General features: G+C 55.6%; 1 protein-coding gene and 1 non-coding gene across 3 annotated transcripts in view; one reads left to right on the top strand and one right to left on the bottom strand.

The window, feature by feature from the left end:
* Window positions 1–27735, bottom strand: part of LOC122433328 (coronin-7) — a 61571-nt gene that overhangs the window by 29831 nt on the left and 4005 nt on the right. Inside the window, exons 1-7 of one of the 2 annotated variants that reach the window (XM_043456157.1) lie at window positions 23089–23268; window positions 20666–20762; window positions 19774–19848; window positions 16126–16196; window positions 15597–15780; window positions 11786–11862; window positions 3941–3991 (exon numbers count right to left, since the gene is read on the bottom strand). In XM_043456157.1, the coding sequence (XP_043312092.1) occupies window positions 3941–3991; window positions 11786–11862; window positions 15597–15780; window positions 16126–16196; window positions 19774–19848; window positions 20666–20762; window positions 23089–23148 (615 nt within the window). In that variant the 5' untranslated portion in view covers window positions 23149–23268. Of the gene's footprint in view, window positions 1–3940; window positions 3992–11785; window positions 11863–15596; window positions 15781–16125; window positions 16197–19773; window positions 19849–20665; window positions 20763–23088; window positions 24524–27735 lie in introns of those variants that run through there. The other variant, XM_043456156.1, reaches the window with a different exon arrangement.
* Window positions 18281–18353, top strand: TRNAE-UUC. Its single transcript has one exon. It is a non-coding gene; the product is annotated as a tRNA-Glu (tRNA).

The raw sequence follows: 27735 nt of genomic DNA, 5'->3' as shown, positions 1-27735 counted from the left end.
TAACGACGTCAGCAGGTTAGGGCGCAAGCTTTGGGTCAGACTAGCTGGGGGAAAGCCCTGCTGCCAACAGGGTGTGCCTCAGTTTCCTGACCTGAGCACCGTAACGGATTTGCTGCTGCAGAAGTGTCTGGGGGTGAGTCCGGCACACGGCAATGTGCGCTTTTCAGAAGCATGGTCATGAAGCACAATGGAGTATAACTGAGGAAAGTGGGTTTAAGGTAACACTTGAGTTAAGATATGAAGGATCAATGGGCACGAGCCAGTATGGGGACCGGCATCTGTGAAGGGTGGGGGAGACTCAGGAGGCCGGCACGGCTGGCAGGGGGGTCGAGGGGGAGGAGGCTGCGGTGCCCAGGGCCTGCAGAGCCTGTGGGCAGCGGGGGAGCCTTTTCCCTCCAGAGCCACAGGTTTGGACGGAATGCTCCTTGGCCTGTGTCTCCCACCTTCATATTTCAGGCCTGGAGAAACCACAGGCACAGACAGGGGAAGCCATCTGCCCCCAGCGACCCAGCAGGGCAGTCGTCCACCCACCATCTCTCCTGTTCTCCGTAGAAGGAGCTGACGGAGGGCCGGCGAGGGGACAGGCCCGACCAGAGGCAACAGTGCCTAGGCCAGGAGCTGCCCGGCAGGCCGGCCACCCTCGCCAAGCAGCTTGGGTGTCCAGCTGTCACCCTGGGGAAGCAGGCGGCGACGGGCAGGGCACTGTGGACAGGCCAGTCCGGCTCGCCCCGCGGCTCCCCATCCCCGCCTCGGGCCTCAGAGGGCACAGCACCAGGAAGCGGAGGCCAGGTCGGAGCTCGGCCTGAACCCAGGGCGCCTGCTGTGGGTACACCCGCTCAGCCTGCCCGGGGACCACAGGAAGCCCCAGCAACTAGCAGAGGCCTCCATCCCAGAGGATCGAAGTGACTTTCATTTCCAAACCTGCCAAGTGCTCCGCTGACCTCAGTGGGACTTGAGAGGAGGAGCCTCCCCTGGTGATCCCCAGGTTCTCCTTCTCCTGGGGCAGAGGGCAGGCGGCAGCGTGGACCCAGCCTTGTCACAGGGAGCCCCTGACGGTGAGCCAAGCCTGAGGGCCAAGCCCTGGGGCTCCCCTCTCACAAATGGCTGGGTGTCCTGCAGGCAGAGGAGTCCCCCCTCCTCTGTCCCTATCTCCCCCACACCTGGCCCCAAGGAGAGAACAGGAGGGCTGCAGCCAGGCAGCGCCTGCCCAGCTCGGGCCGCCAGGAGCTGGCGCATACCCGGCATTCCAGCTGCTGCGGTGCCGCCAAACCCCCCTCTCTGTCACCACGGCAACGCTTCCTGTGAGGGGCAGGGCGGCTGGAGGAGCAGCCCTGAGCTGGTCTGGGCTGAGGGGACCTCCTCCGGCGGTGAGACCCACCCCCCATCACCCACCCGCGCCCCTCCTCAGTCACAATGCCGGCCCCCAGGCCTGCCTGAGACAGCTCCACCTCTGTCCACACCAGGGGTCCTCTGACTGCTCTTGCCCAGACCGGCTGACCCAAGCTTCCTCATCCCTGGGTGCCCCCTCACCGCGGCGGCTACCTTCCCTGGCACAGCCGTGGCTTCAGGGCCTCAGCCACCCCCTCTCCCCGGCCCCTGGGGCCCTGGCACAGTGAAGGGGCTCTGGACCCCCAGGGCTCCGGAGTCAGATGGACCGAACCTGCCTCTGCCGTGAGCTGTTGTGACCCTGGGGACAAAAATGACCAGTGGGCTGACTTGACAGGATGCTCAGGAGGGTGGAAGGAGGTTGTGCATGCCAAGGGCCTGGGACACAGTAATCCGTCATAAAGGCAACCAAAAAACAAAGCTGGGGGCGTGAGCAGGAGGGAGCTGCCCAAGCGTCTCCTGCTCCAAGCTCCGGTTGCCAGGGGCCAAGCCCAGAAGAGACAGTGGGGGGAGGAGCCCCCCAGTCCCGGCCTGTGGAGATAGCCTGGGGTGCGGGGGGGACAGGGCAGAGGCCGGAGGGAGGGCAGTGCCCACTCCGGTGGGCGGTGGGTGAGGAGGGTCCCGAGAGGAGGTGCTCCCAGAAGGCTTCTCCCCCCGAGCTGGCCCCTCGGCTCACGCCGACCCGGCCGCCAACAGCGGTTTTCCTAATGGAAGCCAGGTGCGGGCCAGATGCCCCGGCGGAAGCGGGGGGCAGGGCCGGGTGGAGAGCGGCATTCCAGGCCCCGCTGCCCCCGCGCCCGCGGGCTGAGGGGCCAAGCACAGGCACCGGCCCAGGAGCGGGGAGGGGGCGGCAGCCACCCACGCTCTTCCCAGGTCTGCTCGGCCCAGAAACCCCCTTCAGGGGGGCTCCCCCGCCTCGCTGAACTCGCAGCCCTTGGACGGCGGCCACCGCATCTCCACCTCAGCGCCGTCACCCGCCTCCCCCTCGCTGCGGGGGACGGAGGGGAGGAAAGCGCTCAGCTGGGGGACGGGCCGGGGGTGCTGCCTGGCTGGGGCTGGGATGGAGGTGCCCGGCGCCGGGGCCTGCATGGACCCTGGCGAGGAGAGGGCGACCGGAGAAAGCCGAGCGGACGGCACGCCTGTCTCTCTCCTCGAGCTGAGCCTGGCCCTTCTCTCCGGGCAAACACTGGAGGTGTGCCGCAGAAAGCTGCTGGGAGGCCTGCCGAGGCTGCCCCGAGGCTCAAACGGCTGGCCCACCAGTCACAGGGCGATGGGGCCAAAGGACCAGGAGCTGGCCTTGTGGGTGGAAGCACGGCCGGGTGGGGCCAAAGCCACTGCTGCTGGGCCTGGCTCACCTGCCAGGATGGGGCTTCCTTTAGGTGCCTGGCCAGTTGGAGGTGGAGCTGACCGCCCTGTCCTGGGCAAAGAGCTGCAGCTGGCTGTGTGAAGGAGGGGGGTGTGTGTGTGTGTGTGTGTGTGTGTGTGTGTGTGTGTGTGTGTCTGTACGCACATACGTACTGGGTCAGGGGAATGTAGCCCCCTGGCTACTGCCGCTTGGAGTTAGACTGGTGGCTCAGCCTCGACCTCGGGCGGGGAACAGGTCCTAGATACGGAGCTGAGGCATCTGTGCTGGGCCTGGGCCTTTCGGGGGAGCTCTTCCCACCAGGGTGCCAGGACCCTGAACTGTACTGCACCTTCCTCGGGAAAGACAGCACCTCAGCTTCTAGAAAAACTTTGAAAAATGTAAAGCCATGCACCTCACTTCTGCCTTATAACCCCGACGGCTCCACGACACAGGTGACAGGCCCCTCACTTGGGCTCGTGGGCCAGCCCATCCCGCCCCAGGCTGCCTGCAGCATCACTCCAGCCTCCGCCCCGAGCCAGCTCCCCGGGAAAGCATCAAGGCGCTCCCACAAGAGAAGCCCCCAGCGACTGCCCCGTGTTGTTCACTGTGGAACATTCCGTGCCTGGCAGCGGGCTGCCCTTGAATGACTGAACGAGTCCCTGGTGGCTGGATGCCTGCAGCATGAACCCGCGGCCCGGCCTCCCTGCTCGGAACTTGAGGGGCCACACGCATCTGGGCACAGCCCAACATGGACTAAACACACTCAGGGCCCGGGGCCCACGGGTTGAGCACGCCCCCCCAGCGCTGGCTGGGAGACTGGAGGGGTGCAGAGGGCGAGGGCTGGGTCTCTTTGGCTCCTCTGTGGCCAACCTCTGCTGACAGTACCAGGAAAGCTGGGTGGGGATGAGGGTCTCAAAGAAGAGGAACTTGGCATCTCAAATTAGCTGCCTGAAGCCACAGGATGGCTCCACCGAAGGTCTGTGGGCAGCGTGGCTGCGCCCTGCCCTGTGGTCAAAGCTGGACCTTCCCAAGACCCAACATGCTTCCCAGAAACAGCCTGAGCAGCGGGAACCACCGCCCAGGTGACCCCCATGTGCCCGCTGGGCCTGGGCCAGGGCACAGGTGTGGCAGAACCTGTGTGCCAGAGGCCGGCTGCCCTGCCCACGCCTGCTGCAGCCTCAACCCAGCCCTGCTGCCCACACGACTCACCTGGGCGGCCTCGGGCTTTGCTCTGGGGTCGAAGATCCGCAGCTGCTTGTCCTGGAAAAGCCGAGAAGAGAAAACAGCACAGTTAGGGCGGGGAGGGTCTCTGGGGGCCGGTAGGCCGGCTTCCCCCAACCCCAGGCTCTGATGGTCCTGCCCCGCAGTACACAGGGTAAGCATCAACCCACCAGACAACCCCTCTCCTGTCCGGGTTCCTCCTCCTCCTCACAGCAGGGGGCAGGCCCCCTTGCCAGCCTCAGGCACCCATGACGGAGAACCTAGTGACAAGGGTTCACATTTCCCGAGCACCTACTATGCGTATGATCTCTAACCACCTCGTGAAGCTGTCCTATCCCACGACCCCGTCACAGAGAAACCAAAGCCCAGAACCAAAACTCAAGGTTCCCAGCTGCCACACGTGTCTGGGCCTGTCCAGGCTAGAGGGGCTCACAGGACAACATCATTTCTACACTGAACCTGGCGTCTAACCAGGATGGCAAGCTTACACATCCATCCATCACTCAGCATGCAGTTACTAGTTCAGAATACCCAAGGGTGGGGATGGGAACAGACAGAAAAATAAAAAAAAATACCAAAATAAAATGTCCATGTTTTAAACAGCTTTATTTCTGTGGAATAATCTCTCTGCATGTGTGTGTGTGAACGTGTACACACACACACACACATGCATAAAGAACTGGGGGGGGTGGGAAGAGAATCTATATCCACCGACTATTTACAGGCTTGGCGGTGATGAACTGCTAAATGCAAAAGGGAAGATGCTTAGTAATACGTGGTGGTATGATTTGACTGTGGTTAAAAATAAACAAAACCCCCATTTGTCTGACCACATTCCTGTATGTTTTGCAAGAGTGCTGAGTAAGGAGAAAGGTCTTGACAGGCACGGGACGTGTGTTAACACTGGGACCAGGGTGGAGGCAGGTGAGGGGTGGTCAGATTTTCCTTTTTACATCTTAGCATGGCTCCCCTTTGTTTCAATCAGCACGGTTCGTATTTTCTTATTTCAAAAAACAATCAGCGATGAACAACTGGAATTCGAAATGAAGAACAATACTGCTTATATCAGCAACCCCCCCCCAAAAAAAACCCGGAAATACTTAGCTATACATCTAACAAAACATGTATGAGATGTACACAAGCAACACTACCAAACTCTGATGAAAGAAATCACAGAATTAAACGGAGAGCTAGTCCACGTTCACAGTCACGAACACTCAGTATTGTCAAGATATCAGTTCTTCCCGACTTGACGTATAGATTCAATATGATCCCAATGAAAATCCCGACGAGTTATTTTGTGAATATCAACCCACTGACTCTGAACTTTATGTGGACAGACAAGAGACTCAGAATGGTCGACACAGCAGAAAAAGAGGAGAACAAAGGTGGAGGACTGCTGCTCTGGAGTACACCCTAAAGCTATGGCAATCAGGACAGTGGATCTACACAAGGACAGACAAACAGATCAACGGAACAGAACACAGAACAGAGAAAGACCCCCTCAGTTACAGCCAGCTGGTCTTCAACAAACGAGCAAAGACAGTCTTCTCAACACACGGCACTGGAGCAGCTGGGTATCCACATGCAAAGAAATCAGTCTAGGCACAGACTTCACGTCTTTCACAAAAATCATCTAGGAGTGGGTCATAGACTTAAACGTTAGCATGCAAACCTTTATTATAAAATCTCTAGAAGATAGCATGTGAGAAAACCTAGGTGACCTTGTGTTTGACAATATAAAGAACTCATACAACAAAAACAAACAAACAACCCAATTAAAAATGGGCGAAGGACTTGAATAGACATCTCTCCAAAGATAACACAAATGGCCAACAAGCATGTGAAAAGATGTTGAACATGATTAATCCTCAGAGAAACGCAAATCAAAATCATGGTTAAGATTTTGCACCTCGCATCAATGGAATGGCTACTGTCAAAAAACCCAGAATAGGAATTCCCTTGTGGTCGGGTGTTTAAGACTCTACCCTTCCAATGCAGGGGGCATGGCTTTGACCCCTGGATGGGAAAGTTCCACACACCATTGGGTGTGGCCAAAAATAAATGAATTAATTAATTAAAAAAACACAGAATATAACAAGTGTTGGTGAGGATGTGGAAAGTTGGAACCCTTATGTGCTATTTGTGGAAATATAAAATGGTACAGATTATAAGGAAAACAGTCGAGCAGTTCCTCAAAAAATTAAAAATAGAATTACCATATGATCAGCAATTCCACTTGTGTGTGTAAACCCAAAAGAACAGAGAACAGGGTCACAAAGAAATATCTGCACACCCATGTTCACAGCAGCATTATTGACAATATCCAAGATCCAGAGGCAATCCAAGGGTCCAGTGATTGATGAATGGGTAAACAAAATGCATTCAATGAAACATTATTCAGTCTGAAACAGGAAATTATGTCACATGCTATAATATAGATGAAGCTTAAGGACATTACGGGCTTCCCTGGTGGCTCAGAGTAAAGAATTTGCCTGCAATGCAGGAGACCTGGGTTCAGTCCCTGGATTGGGAAGATACCCTGGAGAAGGAAATGGCAAACCACTCCAGTCTTCTTGCCTGAAGAATCCCATGGACAGAGGAGCCTGGTGGGCTACAGTCCACGGGATCACAAAGAGTCGGACACGACTGAGCAACTAACACTACTGAGGGGCATTACGCTAAATGAAATAAGTCAGTTATAGGAAGACAAACAGCATGTGATTCTACTCACATGAGGTGTTTAAAGTAGCCAAATTCCTAGGTATGGAAAGTAAAACGATTACGAGGGGCTGGAAAAGGGGGCAAAAAGAAGTTGTTCAATGGGTGTAGAGTTTCAACTTCAGAACAATGTAAAATACTTAATATTAGAACTCTATACTTAGAATGGCTACTATAGAAAACTTTATATGCACTTTTATGTCAAAATTTTAAAAATAGCTATCAGTCCACAAAAAGGTAGGGAAGACCCATACATATATGCATATTACTAAGTAAGTGAAAAGACTCAATCTGGAAAGGCTACATTCTATGATTCCACCTGTGTGACACTCAACATCCAGGAGAAGTCGAATCTTATGGAGCCAGCAGAAAGATCAGTGGTTGCCGGGGGTCTGGGAAGAGGCAGACAGGCATGAACGGGTTAAGCACGGGGCACTTTCTTAGGGCAGCAAAACTATCCTGCGTGATGTTGTAAGGAGGCTCGCATGACGTCATGCACTTGTGGGAACCCACAGGAAGTACGTGGTGTGAACCCTAATGTAAACTGTGGGCTTTAGTTACTGTAGCAACAGTGGTTTAACTGTAACAAGCGCCCCTCACTGATGCAAGATGGAGCGGGGATAGAGGGGGCTATTGGACTCCCGGCCCTGCCTGCCCGTCCCTCCTGGGTGCCTGGGATGCAGAGAGTGCTGGTGTCTGCCACTCGGAGGGGATCACAGGTAACTCTGGGGAGGAACTAGACCTGACTTGAGCCCAAAGGACAAGCGGCGCTTGGGCTGGAAAGGGAAAGGCATTCGAGGAAGGGGACAGAGCACGATCAAAGATGGGGAGACGGGGGTCTGCAGGCATGTGGCATGCAGGGAAGACAAGGTCCTGCGGGGAGGGCATGGCAGAAAAGGGGGGGACTGGGCAAATGCACAGATGGACAAGGCAGGGGCCCAGTCTGGACAGTCCTCGAAAGCCAGGCCTTCCTGACACCTGGCAGGGTCCCAGGGTTCTCGGGTCTCGTCCGGCAAAGCCTTGCGGCTATAGTTTACTGCGCCCTTGCTCAGGGGGGCGCCGGGCAGAGTCCAGGGATTAACCCTGAGGCACCATCCACTCCACAGTCTCAGGTTCGGGATAAGTTTGCTTAGAGACAGAGATTAGACAGATGGGGCCAATGAAGGACACAGGACAGAGGCAGAAAGAACAGTGAGAGACAGAGAGGATGGGGAAAAACAGAGACACAGAGAGAGACAGCAGCAGACACAGAAAGGACAGCAGGGGACAGGAAAGAACCACCGGAGGCTGAGGACAGAGACAGGGCAGACAGAGGGTGGGTCAAGCAGTGGCAGGAACTGATCTCAAAGGTGACAGGCAAGAGAGAAGGCCTCCTGGCAGCAAAGGCCACTCCCCACACTGTGGAGACGAAAGGGCCAGGGTTAGGACGTCAGCTTCACCACTCACGTGCTCCGTGACCTGGGAAAAACCTGGGTGGGCTGGGGGTGACGGTAGCAATTCTCAGAGGTCAGAGGCACCTGGGGAGCTGGGCCACGCAGTGTACAATCCCAATGTCAGGTCCAGACCAGGGTTCAGACAGGGCACTGGGGGCTGGCGTGGCGCCGGTGGGGGCTGCAGGGCTGGGCTCACGGGCTCAGCCCACCCCGCAGAGGGGGCCTAGCTGGCCACATCCAGCCATCTGTGGGGCCAGCGCGCCCCCTAGCGGCCACCTTCCCTTCCCGCGGCGGCAGCAGCTGGGAGGGGAGCAGGAAGCGGCTTCTGCGGGCCAGCCCCACAGGCAGAGCACCTGAGGGGGCGGGGCCGCAGGGCCTCCATTGGGCACCACCCTGGGTGATGCCCTTCAGAAATCTCTGCTTCCTGTCCCTGTGCCTTTGGGCTCTGGGTGCAGAGGGTCAGAGTTCCACCGGACTTGCAGCTGGATGCTCCACTAATCCGCCCCACGAAGACACCAGCAGGCAAGGAGACATCACCTTGGGACCCAATAGGGAAGTGGGGCTCTGTGACTAGATGGATCTTCTCTCTACACTTTCCCTCCCAAGGCAGGCGGCCAGTATGGACAGGAGCCCAGCACCGGGGGTGGTACCTCAGGGCTGCCTGGCCGCAGGCGGGGTGGTGAGGGCCTTCAGCCCTGGATGCTGAGGGCCCACAGTGGTCACCCCTCCCACACCACCGCCCACAGCCATGCACACGGTCAGCGTGGGGACAGGGCCCAGCCCCTTGTCTCAACAGGAACAGTTATGATGCAGCCCCCGAGCCCTCTGCACACAATCCTCAGACCAGAGGCTCTTGTCCCCCTTCCCGGGTTCTCCAGGTTCTCCTGGGCTCCAGCAGGCCCTCCCCAGGGAGTCATTCCTCACCGTTCTGCCTCCTCTCAGGCCGATGTGGTCCTCACCATCACCCCACCCCCACAGCGCCATCTGATCAGGTCACCCCCATACTGGACACCCAGCCAGGATGCCTACTGCCTTTCAAAACACATCCTCACTTGCTCTCAGCCCACCCTCCCCTCCTCATGGACGCATGCCTTCACTGGCTGCCTCTGAACATGGCAGGACCCCCGGGAGACACGCCTGCCTCCCAATTAATCCCTCTGCAGCCTCATTTATGACCCCCTGGGGGCTCCAACTACACTGGGGTCTGGTTCACACCAGGCCCAGCTGGGCTGTGAGCTCTGGGGAGGGCTGGCACCTCTGCCTGCTCCACAGGAAATGACCCATGTCCAGCCCCTGGACACCTGCTCCCCAGACACCCTGCCTGGGGCTGGGGTGGGGGCCTGGAGCCGAGGGGACGTGGGGCAGAGGCCACAGGCTGGACTGGCCACGAGGCTGCAGCTCTCACGTCATATATGCACTCCCCACGGCTGCTGCTTTGTTACCAAGCGGCGCTGATGGAGACAGTCTGGCCTGCAGAACCTGGAGTCTCTACTACCAGGCTCTTCACGGAAAAAGTCTGTCCCTGCTCCAGGCTAAGGAAGTCACAGAACACAGGGAAACAACCCTCTATAGACATATATCCAAATGTTACAGCTTGTAACACTGTGACTGGAAGTGGAAGTAATCCACACTTCTAAGAGCAAGCTTCCACTAGGCAAACTGTGAAACTATGTGGTAAAATGTTTCCTGTGACATTTGTTAAATTTTTGATAAGCTGGAAAAAAAAAAGTTTATTACACTGGACAAAAAAGTATAGGGTAGAGTAATGTGTAGACTATGTACAGAGAGACTTTCCTGGTGGTCCAGTGGCTAAGACTATAGTCCCAATGCAGGGGGCCTCGGTTCGATCCCTGGTCAGGGAACTAGAGTCCACAGCCCCCAACTAAAGACCCCACATGCCACAACTAAGACCCAGCATAGCCAAATAAATAAACAAATACTAAGGGGGAAAAAAAAAAAAGATGCTACGGAAAAACCCAGACAAACGTTTTGGTCAACTCAACCCTATACTTGGGCTTCCCAGGTGGCGCTAGTAGCAAAGAAGCCGCCTGCCAATGCAGGTTCAATCCCTGGGTCAGGAAGATCCCCTGGAGGAGGAAATGGCAACCCACTCCAGTATTGTTGCCTGGAGACTCCCATGGGCAGAGGAGCCTGGCGGGCTACAGTCCACGGGGTCTTAAAGAGTCGGACACGACTGAACTGACTTAGCAAAATACTGTATTTGGGTGATCAAAAGCAAACACTTTGTGACAATGCCCTTCCCTCCTTGTCTCCGTGTCTCTCTCGGCATCTGTCAGGACTGTGTCTAGGTCAGTTCCTCTGCCTGGGACACCTGTCCCCTCCTCAGCAGGGTAGCCCCAACCTCACTGTCCCTGGGAAGCCCGAGCCACACTTCCCAGAAGAGCCTGTGCAGGCTCCTTCCTTGCCTCCAGCTTCCTTCACGGGGGGCTTCAGGCAGAAGACACCCCACAGGCTCCTGAAGGTTGTGCAAGACTCGAGTCCCGGGTACGCTGCCAGCTGCTTCCACGCAGACTCCTCCCCGGACGCATCCTCCCCTCCGGCGGGGGCTCCCTGCCTCCTCGCAGGTTCTGTCCCTCCTCTCACCCCTTCCCTCCCAGTCAGTCCTCCTGTCCCTCTGCGGGTGCCACATGAACACAGGCCCCCACCTTCAGCCTGGACTCAGCGGGCATCCCTGGGACGTCCCGGGGGCCTCTGACCCCATGGGCTCGGGGGCAGGCCCTCCTCCAGCCTGCGACCCGGGAGCTGGCCTCATGACCCCAGCCCTCTCGGGTACTCTGTGCCTTGTCTGCATCGCACCCCGCGCGGCAGGCTCCTCCTTCCCTCCCGCGAAGGTCGCTCCACCTCGGCTTTGGACACCCCTCCTTCCTTCCCCTGTCCGCACTGTCCAGATGCCCTGTCCACACTGTGGCCGGGGAGCCTCACGGTGTAGACCTGCTCCCCTCACACCCCCACCCTGTCTGCCTTTAAACACTCCGCTGCCTTCCAGCTGCTTCTACAGTAACAAGCGTGACGGTGGGCTCACAGCTCTGCCCTCCGCCACAGCCCGCACCCCCAGCCCCACACCAGGAGCCCTCCCTTCCCAGCCTCCCGTTGGAGACCAGGCCTCCCTGGCCTCTCCAACCACTCAAAGCACCTCTGGTCCCTCTAACAGCCTGGGTCGCCGTCAGGCGTCACAATTATCCTTTTATCTACATGATCCCGGGACCTACACTGGCCGCCCCCACCAGCACGGGCCCCGGTGGGCACAGGACCTGAGGTCACCAAGGACCCTGAGGCCTGCTGACTGCCTGGGGGAGGGGGGCTGGCACAGTGCCCTGCTGTGGATGCTGCCTGACACAACCCTCCCCCACGGTCACAAACTGGCCAGCAGCCAGGAGGGGCTGGCTGAGGGTGGTGACGGGAGCCCCCAAGGGCCAGTGCGGGGCTTTCCTTAGTGGGGCGGGGGCTTCGAGAGACAAATATGAGCCGGAGGAGTGAGGGTAGCAGAGGGGAACACCCACCCTGGCTTCAGTTCTCTGCTGCCCCCCAAGTACCTCGGAGCCTGACAGGTACTGCTGGCGACCTGGGCGACCTGGGCTCTGCGATGGGATGGCCCTGGCAGAGCTGGGCATGCCTCAGGCCCTGGCAGACACCTTCTCGTCTCACCGCCCACCCTTACCTTGCAGGTTGTGCCCAGCAGGGCTCCGTCCCGGCTCCAGGCGGCACCCTGCACTAGGTCCCCGTGGGTCGCCAGCTCTGCAGAGAAGCAGCCAAGGTCAGGAGGGGTCCAGGGTCCCCCCACCCCATCCCAGGCAATGAGGGTCTCAGGGAAGCAGCTGCAGGCGGGCCTGGCTTGGGGGTCATTCTGGGAAAGGGGCAGCCACTGCGAGGGTGCCTTCCGGTGCAGGAGCCAGAGCAGCAGGGCCTCCAGGTTGGGGGCGGGGTGTCATTCAGCCCCACCCTTCTCAGGCCACGCCCCCAGCCAGCTCCCTGTTGCTGGGTCACCTCGCTCTGCTCAGTCACCAACATGCCTCCCCATCCCCCTGCAGTGGGCCACACCGCCCATGCAAGTGTCACAGGCACCCTTGCCCTGGGCACCTGCTTGGGCCTTCCTCACTCCCTCCCTGCATAGCATGACAGTTTTAAAATGTATCCACAAATTCTTTGATATCCCTCCAGTTACAGGCTGAATTGTGTCTACCCTCCAAAAATGTCAATGTCCCAATCCTCAGCACAGGTAAATGCAACTTTATTTGGAAATAGGGTCTTTGCAGATGATCAAGTTGCTACTGCTAGGACGGACTCTGATCTAGTATGAATGGTGCCCTTGTGAAATCAGACCGGGAGACAAACATACACAGAGAGAAGACGCTACGAACACAGTGGAAGCCACAGAGCATGGGGTCCGTGGGAGCACCAGAAGCCGTGGAGCACGGGAGCCATGGAAGCACTGGAAGCCACGGAGCACTGGGTGGGGAACCTGGTCCAGAGTCTCCTGCGCAGCCTCAGAAGGAACCAACCTTGCCAATACTTTGATTCCAGACTCTGGTCTCCAGAGTTGCCAGTTAATAAATGTTATATTAGGCCCCTCAATTTGTGGTACTCCATTATGGAATCAAGATTGCCGGGAGAAATATCAATAACCTCAGATAGGCAGATGACACCAACCTTATGGCAGAGTGAAGAGGAACTAAAAAGCCTCTTGATGAAAGTGAAAGAGGAAAGTGAAAAAGTTGGCTTAAAGCTCAATATTCAGAAAACTAAGATCACGGCATCTGGTCCCATCACTTCATGGAAAATAGATGGGGAAACAGTAGAAACAGTGTCAGACTTTATTTTTGGGGGCTCCAAAATCACTGCAGACAGTGATTGCAGCCATGAAATTAAAAGACGCTTACTCCTTGGAAGCAAAGTTATGACCAACCTAGATAGTATATTAAAAAGCAGAGACATTACATTGCCAACAAAGGTCTGTCTAGTCAAGGCTATGGGTTTTCCAATAGTCATGTATGGATGTGAGAGTTGGACTGTGAAGAAAGTTGAGTGCCGAAGAATTGATGCTTTTGAACTGTGGTGTTGGAGAAGACTCTTGAGAGTCCCTTGGACTGCAAGGAGATCCAACCAGTCCATCCTAAAGGAGATCAGTCCTGGGTGTTCATTGGAAGGACTGAAGCTGAAGCTGAAACTCCAATACTTTGGCCACCTCATGGGAAGAGTTGACTCACTGGAAAAGACCCTGATGCTGGGAGGGACTTGGGGCAGGGGGAGAAGGGGATGACAGTGGATGAGATAGTTGGATGGCATCACTGACTCAATGGACATGAGTTCGAGTAGACTCCGGGAGTTGGTGATGGACAGGGAGGCCTGGCGTGCTGAGATTCACGGGGTCGCAAAGAGTCGGACACAACTGAGCGACTAAACTGAACTGGTGATGGCAACACTAGGAAACTAACAACTCCTCCTTTCAAAATGTGCAGCCCAGGGACTTCCCTGGTGGTCCAGTGGCTAAGACTGGGCACTCCTAATGCAGGGGGCCTGGGTTCGATCCCTGGTCAAGGAACTAGATCCCACATGCCACAACTAAGACCTGGTGCAACCAAACAAATAAATGTAAAATATACATGAACAAAATGTGCAGCCCAAGTCCTTTCCTCTTGAGTGTGAGCAGGACTTGGTGACCCGCTTTTCGCAGAAGGCATGCATCTCCCAAAGCTGCGGCATAAACCGCACCGTGGCCTCCTCCTCGCTGCTTCTCTGGGACTGTCCCTTGGGGAAGCAGCTGCCGTGTGGTGAGGGTGATCCAGCAGCCCACAGGGAGGTCGACAGCGGAGAACTGAGGCCTCCTACCCACAGCCTGCACCGTGACAGTGAACCATCCAGAAAGTGGGTCCTCCTGGCCCAGTTCAGCCTGCAGGTGCCGGCAGCCCCAGCTGACAGGGGACCCCGGCCTCACGAGAAATCCCAGGCCAGAGACACCCTGATACACTGCTCTCAAACCCCTGGCGATGAGAAATGTTCTCAGTTCTCTTGAGCCTCTGGGTTTGGGGGTAATTCTCTCTGCAGCCCCAGGTAACTACCATGCCAAGGTCTACCCCCTCAAGTTAATCCCAGCCCTGTCACCCACTTGCGCTGTGACCTCTGTCACGTTATTTAACCTCAGCTACTATACGGGAACGGCAACAGCCCCCTGTGTGAAGCCCCCAGCACAGTGCTGGGCAGATGAGAAGGGCCTGAGACGGAAGTTACAGCTGCGGTGACTCCCTGATGACACACCACCACTGCAAGGTCGGGCTGGTCTCCACTGCACCAGGAGCACGCTGGGGGCGAGGCCTGCACCTTGAATTTCAGGTCCCTTGGGGCACAAGACGGCTCCATGGTGAACACCGAGTGACTTCTTGGGAACTGATGCTATCAGAAGGCAGGTCCCTCAGACACCCCGTTATGCTGTTGGCCCTTGGTCCCTGCCCGAGGTGGGGACACCACCATGGTGACCCTGCACAACCCCGGACAGCCTGCACAGCCCTGCAGAGAAAGTCCGTCCTTCAGTTCTCTGAGCTTCATGTCTTTCCCCTACAAAGGGGACGAACTTGTCCAGGAGGACTCTGCAGAAAGGATTTGGTGACGATGCCGCAGAAAACACCTGGGCTCCGTGGTGGGTCATAACCATGCAAACACTAAAGAATATGGCCCAAAGCTGTCACTCCCTATGCGTGGTCTGAATGTTGGTGTGCCCCCAGATTCACAGGTTGAAACCTAACTCCCACTGGGATGGAATCTGGCAGCAGGGCCTCCGGGAGGCGATAAGGTCAAACTCATGAAAGGGCTCGGTGCTCTTATCAGAGAGACCCCTGAGAGCTCCCTCACCCCTGCCTCCATGTGAAGAGATGGCCACCTGCGAACCAGGAAGCAGGTCCTCTCCAGTGCCTGGTTAGACCTCCAGACTCCGAAACTGTGAGAAATAAATGTTGTTTACAACCCAGTTATAATCCCAGTCTGTGGGATTCTGCTGTAGCAGTCCAATGGACCAGGACACTACACTGGGGGAAATGAGAGAAGCAGCACTGTGGGGGGAAGGGGGAAGTGGTGAAGACAGCAAAATTCTCATCTCCTAGAGGAGGAATTAATAGTCTGCTTTCAAAACTGAAATGACACACAATTCAAGAAATAACAGTATAAGGAAGTTATTTAGACATATGGAGGAGAAAGCAGAAAAAACAGCCAAATGAGATGAAAACAGATGTTTATGGAAACTGGGGAGGGACAGGGTGCTTGCTAACAAGTCTTGTAAAATTATGTATCATATATACATGCACAGGTAAACAAATACACAGATACATACACACACATACACACGTAACTACATATACATATATATCACATGCATGTGAAACTTGACATGTGTCTTGAAACTCACGTTGCCAGAATTGCAAACAGACATAAAGTGCTGCCAGATGGGGCTGCCCGGGGAGGGGCTGTCGCAGCGGCCCTACCTGTGAGCGGCTGCTGCTTGGTAGCGTCCCAGACCTTCACAGCCCTGCCCGCCGCGCTCAGCAGGACACCGTCGGCAGTGGGGTGGAACTGTAGCACCTCCACCTGGGCGTCCTCGGGGCCCAGCAGCAGCCCAGGTCCCGAGGGCAGTGCCTGGCCAGACGCTGGCAGTCGCCACAGTTTCACCTGCAGAGAATGAGTCTATGAGCCCAGGGCTGGTGGGGGCGGGGGGGCATCCCGCTGCCTCCGTCCAGCCTTGTCCCCGGTGCCCCCACCCCAGGGGAAGGGAGGGGGCGGGCTCAGGGGCCGAGGGGAAGACGTGGGAGTGGGGGGAGCCGGCGCTCTGCTCTGTCCCCTCCAGGCCTCCCACCACCCGGGCCCTGCTGTTCACAGGAGCCGAGCAGCAGGGCACAGGTCACGGCCCTGGCTCAGAGCAAGTTCCCGGGGGTGCACGAGAGCTGATGTGGGGGAACCAGCAGGGCCCTGGGCTCTCAGAAGGCCGCAAACAGGTCTTCCAGCCGCTCCGCTCACCGTCCTGTCGGCTGAGGCTGTGGCCAGGAGAAAGTCATCGAAGGGGGAGAAGTCCAAGTCCGTGACCAGGTCTGTGGGAGAGAAACAGCTGACATGGCCTGACAAGGATGAATGTCCTGTTCCGACCCACTGTACCCTCTCCCAAGGCCAGAACCACAGCCCAGGGCCTCCCGGCTGACCCTCTGCCCACACGATGGCAGCCTGGAAATCCTCAAGGGCAGAGCACCTTCAGAGACCGCAGGCCAACACCACAGGTCCCCACCTGCCAGACACAGGCTCAGACTTGGCCCCCGGTGGCCAAGGGCCCAGCATCGGGAGACTGGCAGGATGGGTAGGAAGCTCCCCAGGTCACCAGGCACCTGCATTCACCCAAAATCCAGAGCCCAGTTCGGGTGAACGGACACAAGCGCCAGCCCCCACGTGAATCACAAACAGGACAGACCACAGGCCACGCAGCGCTCAAGAACCCTCCCCACCTCCACAGGGACACGCATTTCTCTGCGGATGCACCAAGAGCAGGGCTGAGCATGGAGGGGGGCTTCCTGGAGGAGGCACAGCGGGCCCCGGAGAACACTGAGGGTGGCATGGGTCAGGGGTGACACTGTCGACCTAGGAGTTCTCTGCCCCCCGACAAGCCAGGGCTGGCCCACCTGCAGGAGCGCACCCGCCCCAAGCCCAGGTGCCAGCTTCTCTCTGAAGGGAATGAGACCGGGAACAGGAGGCCGAGTGACAGGGCGCCTTAGGGACTGGCCTGGGTGGAGAGCAGCCGGCCGGGAGGCGGCGGTCAGCTCTGGGCAGGACCCTCCGAAAGCCTGTGTGTCCATGTGCTTCTTCAGTTCTGGAAGTTCCCCAAGAGTCTCCCAGTAAACCCCTCTGTGGCTTATGAGAGCTGGAGTTGGTCTCAAATCCCTGCAACTGAAGAACCTGAACTGCTCAGCTCTAGGGGAACCAGGAGGAGGGGTGGGGTACACGGAGTGAGCCAGAGCCCAGAAGGGAGGTGAGACTGGGGGCTTCAGCCAGGCAGAGACTTGGGTGTAGAGCTGGTTGGGATGTGAGCAGGACAGCCAGGCCTGAGTCACCAAAGCAAGGAGCACAGTGACCACCCTCCTGCCAGTCTCCCCGGCAGGGCCGACCAAATACACTGTCCTCCCAGGCCAGCGGACCCATAAGACAAGGAAGAGAAGCGCTGGATGGGCACAGGCACTCCTGGGACAACCCCAACCTGGACTCCTGACCACAGAACCCTGCATCCAACCCTGCGGGCTCCTGACAGGACAGGGCAGGGCCCGGGCTGGGTGCAGACTCTGGCCTCCCCAAGGGAACGAGCAGCGGCCAATCTGGGTGCCCAGCAGTGCTGGAAGGACTGTGGCCTGACGGTTCATCTCGCCAACTCCTCACAACAACCCTCAGGATGGCACTGTGGCCTCATCCCCAAGTGGAGGATGAGAACACGAGGACAGAGAGGTTAAGTCACTTGCCCAGAGCTGCACAGCTAAGAAGGGGCCAGGCTGAGGGTCGGGCAGTCAGCCCAGATTCAGAACCTACATCCTCAGCACAACAGCTCGCGGCCTTTCCCACATCAGAGCAGGCCGCTGGTCACTGCCCTCCAGCCCAGTCCTGCAGAAACGGTCTCCAGATGCTGCCCAACCTTCTGCTCCCCAGACCAAAGGGCCACCCGAGAGCTGAGAGGCAGAAGGTGCCCCAGGTGCACCCGAAGTCAGAGCAGCAGCCAAAACCCATCACTGCAGACCCCCCACCCTCCACCAGCACCCAAAGGGGAGAGGAGTGCCTGGTGCCCCAAGGGTAAGTTCTGAGGAGCTGGAGTGAAGCGCCCCCAGGACCAGTTTCCGGGCAAGGCTGCTCCCTCGGGGAGAGGCGCCGGACAGCTGCAGCCACACAGAGGCTATCATCCACCACAAAGCCCGGTCCAGCTGCCAGTAACAGGGGTCTCACCACCCTGCATGCAGCTCCAACTTGGAGCCACTTCCCTGTGAAGAAGAATCACAAGGCCAACAGCACCGTGCCTAAAATACCTGGGTTCCGACTCTGGCTCTGCCAGCAGCAATGCCAACATCGCTAAGTTCCTAATAATCCCTTTGAGCCTTGGTTTTCTTAGCTGAAAAATCGGTTATTTAAAAACCTACTTCTTGGGAATTCCCTGGTGGTCCAGTGGTTAGGACCCGGTGTTTTCACTGCCGTGGTCCCAGGTTCAATCCCTGGTCGGGGAACTAAGATTCTGCAAGCTGTATGGCACAGTCAGATAAAAAATAAAAACAGAAACCTACTTCAGAAAGGTATGAGAAAGCAGAATTCGTCTATGGGCTACGTTAGAGGGATCGCAAAAATATTATGCCGAATGAAACAGACTAGATTTGAAAGGCTACATATAACATGAATCCATTTATGTGAAACATCCAGAGAAGGCCAGTCCATAGAGCAGAAATCAACCAACGTTTTCTGTGAAGGCTGGGACAGAAAACATTTCAGGCTCCGAGGGACATACGGTACCCGTCTCCTTAACTCTGCAGTTGTTGGGAAAAGCAGCCACAGACCGTAAGTCAATGAAGAGGCGTGGCCGTGTTCCAATAAAACTATTTACAAAGACAGGCAGCAGGCCAGTTCTGGCCACACAGTAGCTCAAAGCCCCTGCTGCAGAGGCAGAAAGATCCATGAATGCCTGAGACTTCACCGCCCGAGGCAAACACATTAACTGCGAAGGGGCATGAGGGGTCTTTTCAGGATAATGGAAATGCTCTAAAACTGAATGATGGGATACCCGACCCTGTAACTTTAACAAAAGGCATCGAATTCTTCATATAAAACAAGCAATGTTTATAAGTATGTAAATGATACCTTGACAAAGTTGTTTTAAGTTTTAAGCAAGGATGGGGTAAGAAAACGAAGACAGCGCTGAGCGCCCACGGAAAGCTCCATCATTCTTCACTACCGTCATCTTATTAACCGCCACCCTCAGCATCAGGACCGAGATGCTGAGCTGCACACCCACACTGGGGATGAAGGATCAGCACCCTTCTCTCACCCCAGGCCGCCCAACAGGCGGCCAGGAACACAGGCCAGAGGGTCTGGGCCCGTGGCCACCGCAGCTGGACGGGAAAAGAAGAGGCGCTGCTGCAGCCTGAGAAGACCAAACTGTTCCCTCGACGTGGGCAGGCTGCCAGGCGGACTGCTGGGCGCCCCCAGAAGCAGCTGCAGGGGTGGACAAAAGCTCTCTTTGTGAGGGCCCATCTCTGGCTCTGCAGCCCAACCAGCCCCCTCCTTGGAGGGCCCTCAGCAGCCTGCCTGGCTGGGAGGATGCCTGCTGTGAGAGGTGATCTGCTGGGCTCCAGACGAGCACACAGGACTAAGAATCACACGGGCTTGAGTCTTCCACAGTGACAGGGAGCCATCAGCAGCCTGGAGCCTGGCATGGGCCGGTGCATACCCTCCTCCTTCCAGTCTGACCACCTGGAGCACCAGCTTCCCTCCTCTCTGCCCAGGCTGGAGTTCTCAACCAGCAAGTTTTCCCACAGTGGGGATGGCAGGAGGGGCCCAGCCAACCACGGGGGTGCAGGACCAGGTGAATAGGAATCCCTGGCCCCAGGGCTGGAGGGGTGAGTTCCAGGCGTCCTGGTTTCCGTCCCCACTCACCTGAATGGCAGCCCAGGTGAGTCACCTGTCTCTTGTCCTCTCCCTGGCTTTCCAGAGGCACGATGCCCAGTACACCTGTCAAACACACACAGGGGCTCTGACTTCAGGCCTAACGGGGGATCTACTGCCCAGGGCTCCCAGAGGACATGAGACCCAAGAGGTTGGCCTCAGACCTTCCTGAAGCCTCCACCAACGGTAAGACCACATCCTTCCGGATGGAGCGGTTGGCCAGGGTTCAGTTCCTGCCCCGCACAAGAGTCTTCCGTGACATCGACTATGCAGAGACACAAGTTGTCTCTTTACAGCACTGTTTGGCCTTAGTAGTCAGCTTGGGGCCACCAGCTGCCACCTTCCCGGTTCTACTTGAGAAAGAAGCCATCACCCAAGGGCAGCAGAACTGAGGGACAGGATACAGTGAGACACAGCTCTGCCTGAACCCCCTGGAGTTTAGTTATATAAACCAAACGGTAACTGTTTTATCTGTTTCTTGCTTAAGTCAATTTGAGGTCTGAGTCATCACTAGCGACCTTCAGAGCCCCAACTAACACAGGGAGCTTTTACCTCCCTATTGACTCCAGCTGCCCCCGCATGAGGAGTGGCTTGCATATGGGGACTGTTGGAAACAATAGCGACAGCCCCCAACCCCCACCCCAGGCCAAGCTCTTGAAGACCACAGCCAACACGTTTATACAACGTGTTCTGTAAAATGCCCAAATTGAAGTCCATCTGCTTATTGCACATTGACCGCTTTGGAGGGGTCTAAGGCCCCTCATGGTGCTGACTTCTGAACCCCGAGAGGTCCCTCCAAGCCTCTGGCCTACAACGAGCTTGTCCTTCTGCCCTTGGTAGGGTGGCAACATCTGACTCTCCACATCCATGTTCACCTCCCTACCTGGACGGTCAGAGTTGAATGCAATTAAGCTGCAGCTGGCTTTGATATGGTTCCCACATGAGGGGGCAGTGCCTGCTCGAATGTCACTGATCCAGGCCTGAAAATAGAGAACCAAAAAAAAAAAAAAAAAAAGGGTTGGCTAGGGCTCTGCCTAAAGCAAGGAGTAGGGCATACTGGAGGAAGACTCTACCTTAAAGCTGCACCATTAGAGATGCAGGCCTTTGAATCAAACCCTGTCCCCACGCACAGTCCCTTAGAAAATACAAAAAATGTCCTTGAAATAACAACCTGTCATAAGGGGGTCAATTTTGAGTATTAAATAAGTTCTCTAATAAGGGGCAGGAAAATGTCTGAAGGAAGCTCAGGCTGAACGAAGTCAAGGGGCTAACTGCGCCGCGTGTGTGTTGGTTGGGGGTGGGGACTGATGTTAAAAGGGAGAGAGAAGCAGAGAAAGGAGAAGTGAGCGTCTAAGACAGACAGACTCAACTTCCTCAACCGCATTACTGAAGGCCTCCACCAAGTACGCGTCTCCTCCGAGGGGGGAATACAACAAGCTCAGAAAGGGGACAGTCAAGGCCTTTCCACGAAGTCCTATAGTCAGCTGAACGACGCACCCCCACAAATAGACAATGATGTTAACACCCCCAGCAGAAGAGCGGAGCAACTCTTTTTCTAAGACTGAGCTCAGTGAGGTCCCAGTGTTTCCTGTATCAGCAGCTCACAGCATCCCTGACGATCGTCGAGCACCCACATGTCCCAGCCCACCCGCTGAGAGCATCCCGGAAACCACCCCCAGCACCCTAGTTTCTATTTCAATGTTCACCTGCTGGGGTAGAATGTTATCATCCAGTATTATTCTTCCCTCCGGACTCGTGTTTACTGTACAAATACAGTGACAGGAAATACAATAGTTTTGACAAAGAGAACACACCACCTGTCCTCCCATCTCCCTAACGTGTAACAGTGTTAAGCTCTCTCTACTATCTCTACTTCCACACCTGTCTGCTCGCCTTGCTGGACTGAGGTCCACCAGGAACAAGTCCACTTGAGCCTCTCAAGTCCACTCTAGACCGCTCCAAGCAGTACTGACTACACTGAGTGACGGTCTTAAATTCAAACATGAGAACCTCTCTGCCACCACCCCTCAACCCTTCGATGGCTACCCACTGCACTCAGAAGAAAACCCAGCTTCTTCCTGGGGCTCTCGGGCTCTGCAGGCCCACTCTGGACTAATCTGACATCATGCTTCCCTCTCACTGCCCTCCAACCACCCTGCCCCACTTTCCTTCCTCCACCAGGCTCCTTCTCACCCCACTCTTCCCGAATGCCCAGCTGCTTCTCACCCTTCCTGCCTTAGCTTAAACGTCACCTCCTCCCAGCTGACGTCCTGGACTACCCTACTGAGGTTAATTCCACCTCTAGGTCTGTCTCCATCTTAATACCAGCGCCACCGTGTGTGTTCCCCAGTGCACTTATTAAAACTTGCATTGCCCTTGCCTGCCTGCATGCTTGCTGTCTCTCCCCTGAGCCTGTAAGCACCAGAGAGGGAGGAAATTGCTGTTGTGTTCACCACTGTGGTTCCAGCAGCTGGACATGCACGTGGGACATGCCCAGGAAACACTGTCCAGGGGATCAGAACCAGGCTTCTGCTTCAGGCTGTCCTGATGGGAGATGGCCTCTGATGGAGTCACCAGAGGTCAGTTTCTCCTCTTCATTATTGGAAGACACTCCCAGGCCTTCCAAATAATGTTTCACTGCAGACCCGGGCAGGCATCGACCTGAAGCACACCCCTCATCAGGCCTGCTGCCTTTCCGGGGGGCCGAGGGGACTCCCCCGCCACCTGGTTCAGCTCTTTCTCTCGCCTCCACCTGCTTCGGCTTCCCACGCCCCACCCAGGCTTTGGCAGCATCACCCTGAGTAGGGGAAGAACTCAAGCCAGCCGCGAGAGGAAGCGCCGGCGGAAACCCAAGGGAAGGGCGCGTCTCTGGTCGAGGAGCTCCCCCTCTCCAGTGACACACCCGGATTCGCCAAGGCCAGGACAGAGGGGCATCTCCCTCGCACCCCAGCCCCGGGCAGGGGCGATCGAGGAGACGGGGAGGAGGAGCTGTGGTTCCCAGGCGAGGCCGACCGGAAGCCAGGAAGGCAGGCAGCCTCGTAGGCCTCAGGCCTCGGCCCCACCGGGCGGGCGGCGCCGCCTCGGGGGTCCCGTTGCGAGGCAGGACCTCGGTGCTCAACGAGAGCCCAGAGAGTGTCCCAGGAGCGCCAAGCTCTGACCGCCGCGCGGCCACAGGGCGGCCTGGACGCCTGACCCGGGCCTGAAGGGGGCGCCCCCGGGACAGGCGGGCTCGGGAGGGTCCCCGCGCGGGGCCAGGAGCGGGGGGAGGGTGGCCGCCGGGCAAGGGGCGACGGAAGCCGGGCTTACCTCGCGGCGGGACGGCCGAGCCTCCGTGTGCCGGAACTTGGACACCTTGAAGCGGTTCATGGCGGCGTGGACAGCAGCGAGTACAGCTTCGCGGACCCGGGCGTCGGCTCTCAGGTGCACGGCTCGCAGCCTGGACTCCCGCCGCCTCCGGCCCCACCCGCGGCCTGCCGCCCGTGGTCACGCCCCCTACGCGCCTCAAGCCAATCGCAGCCCTCTCCGGCCTGTCGGGCCACACCCCCATCCCCCTCTCCCTCCGCGCGCACGCCGCAGGCCCCACCTCCCGGCCAATCGCCGCTCGACCGCCCCTCGAGGCCACGCCCCAATGCCAGAGGGTTGGAGTCGCGGGCCGCGAGGTCACGTGCGGCGAGCTGTCCGCCCCCGGCCGGGTTGGGCGTGCAAGACCCTGGACCACGGCTGCGATTTTTGTGGGCAGGGTTTGGCCCCGGGAGGCTTTCCAGGGTTCAGGGCACGCCCTTCTCCGGGAGGAGGGAAAGCAGAAATGAACTAGCTCCATTTCGGAGACGGGAGAACGCTCTCAGGCGCCGCTGGCACCGGGTCACAGGGATAATGAATGGCAGCGGAGGAGAGCCCAGATCTGAAGCAAATCCCTGCCGGTGGGACCTACTCTAAAGGCTTCGCTTCTCACCCACCCTGCTTAGGTCAGGTGGGCTCCGTAGGAGGGGGGAATGGAGCCTTCAGCGTCCCTTATAAGGGCAAGTCTTGGCCGCAGGCCTTGGGCGCTGTGGGCCAAGACTCCCGGTAGGCAATCAATCAATTACAGATAAGCTGAAACGGCAGTAGATAAGGGCTATGGAGAATCCCTTGAATGGCCAATTTGCCCAACCGGCGCTTCTTGTTTAGTTACGGAACAAACCCGGGGCCATTCATTCCACAAGCCTTTCTCTTCGCTTTGAAAATTGACTCTGTGATTCCAGAATAGGCTTTCTGCTTGATACCAGACAGAACACCTGCTCAAGCGTGTCTGGAAAGGGGACTTTGATCTGAGGAAGACGAACGATCAGTCGCAGCGGCCAGCTGCTGTGAAAACGCTTTCCGCAGCCGGCTGCAGACAGCAGCTTCAACTGACGCAGACTGCCTAGAGGGTCATTCTGAAAGCTCGGCCTGGCGAGGGGCACGCATGGATCCCTAAAATGCAAGTTCTTTTTTTCAGTTCTCACAGGTAAACTGTGACCACTCAAAGGCCATTACTGAGTTAGGAGGGAACTTTGATCTCCATAGATTGTCAGGTAAGTTGACTGAGCTGGGATTTTGAATTTTGAGCAGGCTGGCAGCCACTGAAGTGCAGCTTTCCCACGACATACTGTTCAGACACTGGAATTCCAGCAGCTTTGCAAAAGGCACCATTAGTGCAATCCTGAGTTGGTTGGTTGTGGTGTTCAATTATTGCAGACATCACTTGTGCTTTTTATAAAACCTTGTGGCCAAAAAAAAAAAAAAAAAATTAACATTTTTACCTATACAGTTCAGGAGTGTTCAACTTTTTCATGTAACACTGGAACTATAGCCATTAGACAACAGCTCCCCATTTCCCCTTCCCCCCAACCCCTAGTAACCATCATTCTGCTTCCTGTTTCTATGAATTTGACTACTTTATAGATACCAAATCTAAGTGAATAATACACCATTTATCCTTCTGTGACTGGCTTATTTCATTTGGTGTAAGGTCCCCATATCTGTAGACCAAATTTAGCCCGTGGAATGTCCATCTGATGCTTTCAAACTGTGGTGCTAGGGAAGACTCTTGAGAGCCCATTGGACAGCAAGGAGATCTAACCAGTCAGTCCTAAAGGAAATCAATCCTGAATATTCATTGGAAGGAATGATGCTGAAGCTGACGCTCCAATACTTTGGCCACCTGATGCAAAGAACTGACTCATTGGAAAAGACCCTGATACTGGGTAAGACTGAGGACAGGAGGAGAAGAGGGCAACAGAGGATGAGATGGTTGGATGGCATCACCGACTCAATGGACATGAGTTTGAGCAACTCCAGGAGATAGTGAAGGACAGGGAAACTTGGCGTGCTGCAGGCCATGGGGTGGCAAAGAGTCAGACACAGCTGAGTGACTAAACAACCTCTGGGAGGTTAAAGTTCATTTGTTACCTCTGGGAGTTAAAGGTCTGACTCTGGCTGTGCTGGGTCATGTAACTCTTGCTACAAACTAGGGGTTGGTGGAAGAAAACTATTAAGAATGTCAACTTTTCGATTGCCATAGTGACCAACTTGAGTGCCATAGCAGGGGAGAGGGACAGAGAGGGACCAGAGGGACATCATCAAGGCCCAGAGAGGGACCATCCCACATGTAGCCAGGTCCATTCTGGCTGGAGAGAGTCATTCTAGTAGAGAGTTCAGAACTCGAAGACTGATGCAGACTTCAGCAGATTAAATTTCTTCATGGATTGCAAAATTCAACTGACAGCCTGCACGATTCTGTCTAGCCCCCCAGGGGGGCTAGAATTACTAGCTTTGTAGAATTACAAAGAATTACTAGCTTTGTCTCTGCAATCCTAGAATCCCAACCTCTCTGTTTGCTTATAAGGACACTGGAAGACACCTCTCCACCCTCAAAGGCAGTCTATCAAAATATGGATCAAATTTCAACAAAGGGAGGATGTCTGGTTAGCTAGGTACATGACAAGAAGATGTTGATTTCACAGGTCCTATTTCCAAGAGTAATTAATAATGAACAAGAATTTGGCAGTCCAGTTGTAGTGAAGTCCTCATTCTAGAAAAATCAGAAGTGCTTCGTGTAACCACAGGAAGAGACATCAGTGGAAAGAAAAGGGACAAGCAAAAAGAAACCAAACACACACACATACAAGCATTAAAGAGCCTTAGGAGGCATCTTATTTTATACTATGATGCTAAAGAAAAGCAGTTTCTGACATGGTGTTCCCTTAATCTTCAGCAAGGTCAGTGGTTTCCGTAAACTAGAATTTTTGTAAGAAAGGGAGGGACGAGGCCAGCGTCAGTGCCAACAGCAAATTATTTAGATCTAGTTATCTGCCCCTGAAATGACTGTTTATTAAAATATACATTGAAAACATTTTTTTTATGCATAAGGCCTGCCATGTTCATTTCAGGAGCTGACATAGAAAGGCATGTGTAGTTATCTCAACAGAGGAAAAGAACTATTAAGCAACAAAATACATTTCAAAAGTGGAGGAAAACATGACTGCAGCCTGTGGTGTTATTTTGTTGTTTATGGAGGTGCACCCATGTAGTCTTGGGGTTCAGGAGTCTTACTACATCTAGTGATTTGTTCTGATTTTTTGCAAGTTATGTATATTTATTTTTGGCCACACCATGCAGCATGGGGGAATCTTAGTTCCATGACCAGGGATTGAAACCATGCCCCCTGCAATGGAAGCCCAGAGTCTTAACCGCTGGACCACCAGGGAAGTCCCTGAATATTTTAATAGAAACACACACTTTAACTTTTGTGGTGATAATTTACAACTAAAGGACATTTCCATAGAAAAGTCTGTCATTTTCTAAGGTGATGTTTTGCACTTTGGAGTCTCCTAATCACTGGGGGATCCAGAGTTTCATTTTCAGCATCTGTGATTCCCCCCCCCCTCTTTTTTTTGCCATTTAAGAGTTCCTTTCAGGGACTTCCCTGGTGGTCCAATGGTTAAAAATCCACCTTGCAGGGCTTCCCTGGTGGCTTGGACCATAAAGAATCTGACCACAATGCCAGAGACCCAGGTTCAATCTCTTGGTTGAGAAGATCCCCTGGAGAAGGGAATGGCAACCCACTCCAATATTCTTGCCTGGAGAGTTCCATTGACAGAGAAGCATGGCGGGCTACACAGCATAGGTAACCACCCCCCTATAATTAAAAGAAAATGATAAATAAAAATTCGCCTTGCAATGCAGGGGGACATGGGATCAATCGCTGGTTGAGGAACAAAGATCCCACATACCATGGGACAACTAAGCCCAAAGGTCACAACTAGAGAGTCCATGAGCCACAATAAAAGAAGCCACATGACATGAAGAAGATCCCTGGTGCTGCAGCTAAGACTCCACACAGCCAAATTAAATAAATATTTTTTTTTTTAAAGTTCATTTCTCAGGTTTGTAAAACACTGCTAAGTTTAAGTCTAGTTTGGGCAGAAGGGTATTCAGCTGGGAGCTGGAGTCACTTGTGGTTTAAAGGGCCTTTAAGGAGATCATTAACATGAAAGTCCCATTGGAAATACCTGGGTGAGCCAGGCAAGGACACAGTTCATCTCCTGCTGCAGGGGACTGCACCCATTGCAGAGGTTAGGCCTGGAAACATCTGGGCCCGACACTCCACAGTTCCTCGCAATTGCCCCATACTCTCTTGGGCTTCCCTGGTAGCTTAGATGGTTAAAGAATCTGCCCACAATGCAGGAGACCCAGGTTCAATTTCTGGGTCCGGAAGATACCCTGGAGAAGGGATTGGCACCCCATTCCAGTATGCTTGCCTGGAGAATCCTTATGGACAGAGGAACCTGGCGGGCTACAGTCCATGGGGTCACAAAGTCAGACACAACAGAACAACTAACACACACACACACTCTTGGGGAGGAAAGAAAACACTACAACTAGAGAAATGGTGAGCTGGCTTGTATTGCCCTTGAAGGCTTAGGCCCATCT

Source organism: Cervus canadensis, chromosome 32 (genome assembly GCF_019320065.1).
Source record: "Cervus canadensis isolate Bull #8, Minnesota chromosome 32, ASM1932006v1, whole genome shotgun sequence".
In the NCBI taxonomy this organism is placed as follows: domain Eukaryota; kingdom Metazoa; phylum Chordata; class Mammalia; order Artiodactyla; family Cervidae; genus Cervus; species Cervus canadensis.
Note: the sequence above shows the minus strand (reverse complement) of the source record. Positions and strands in the feature narration are given on the sequence as shown.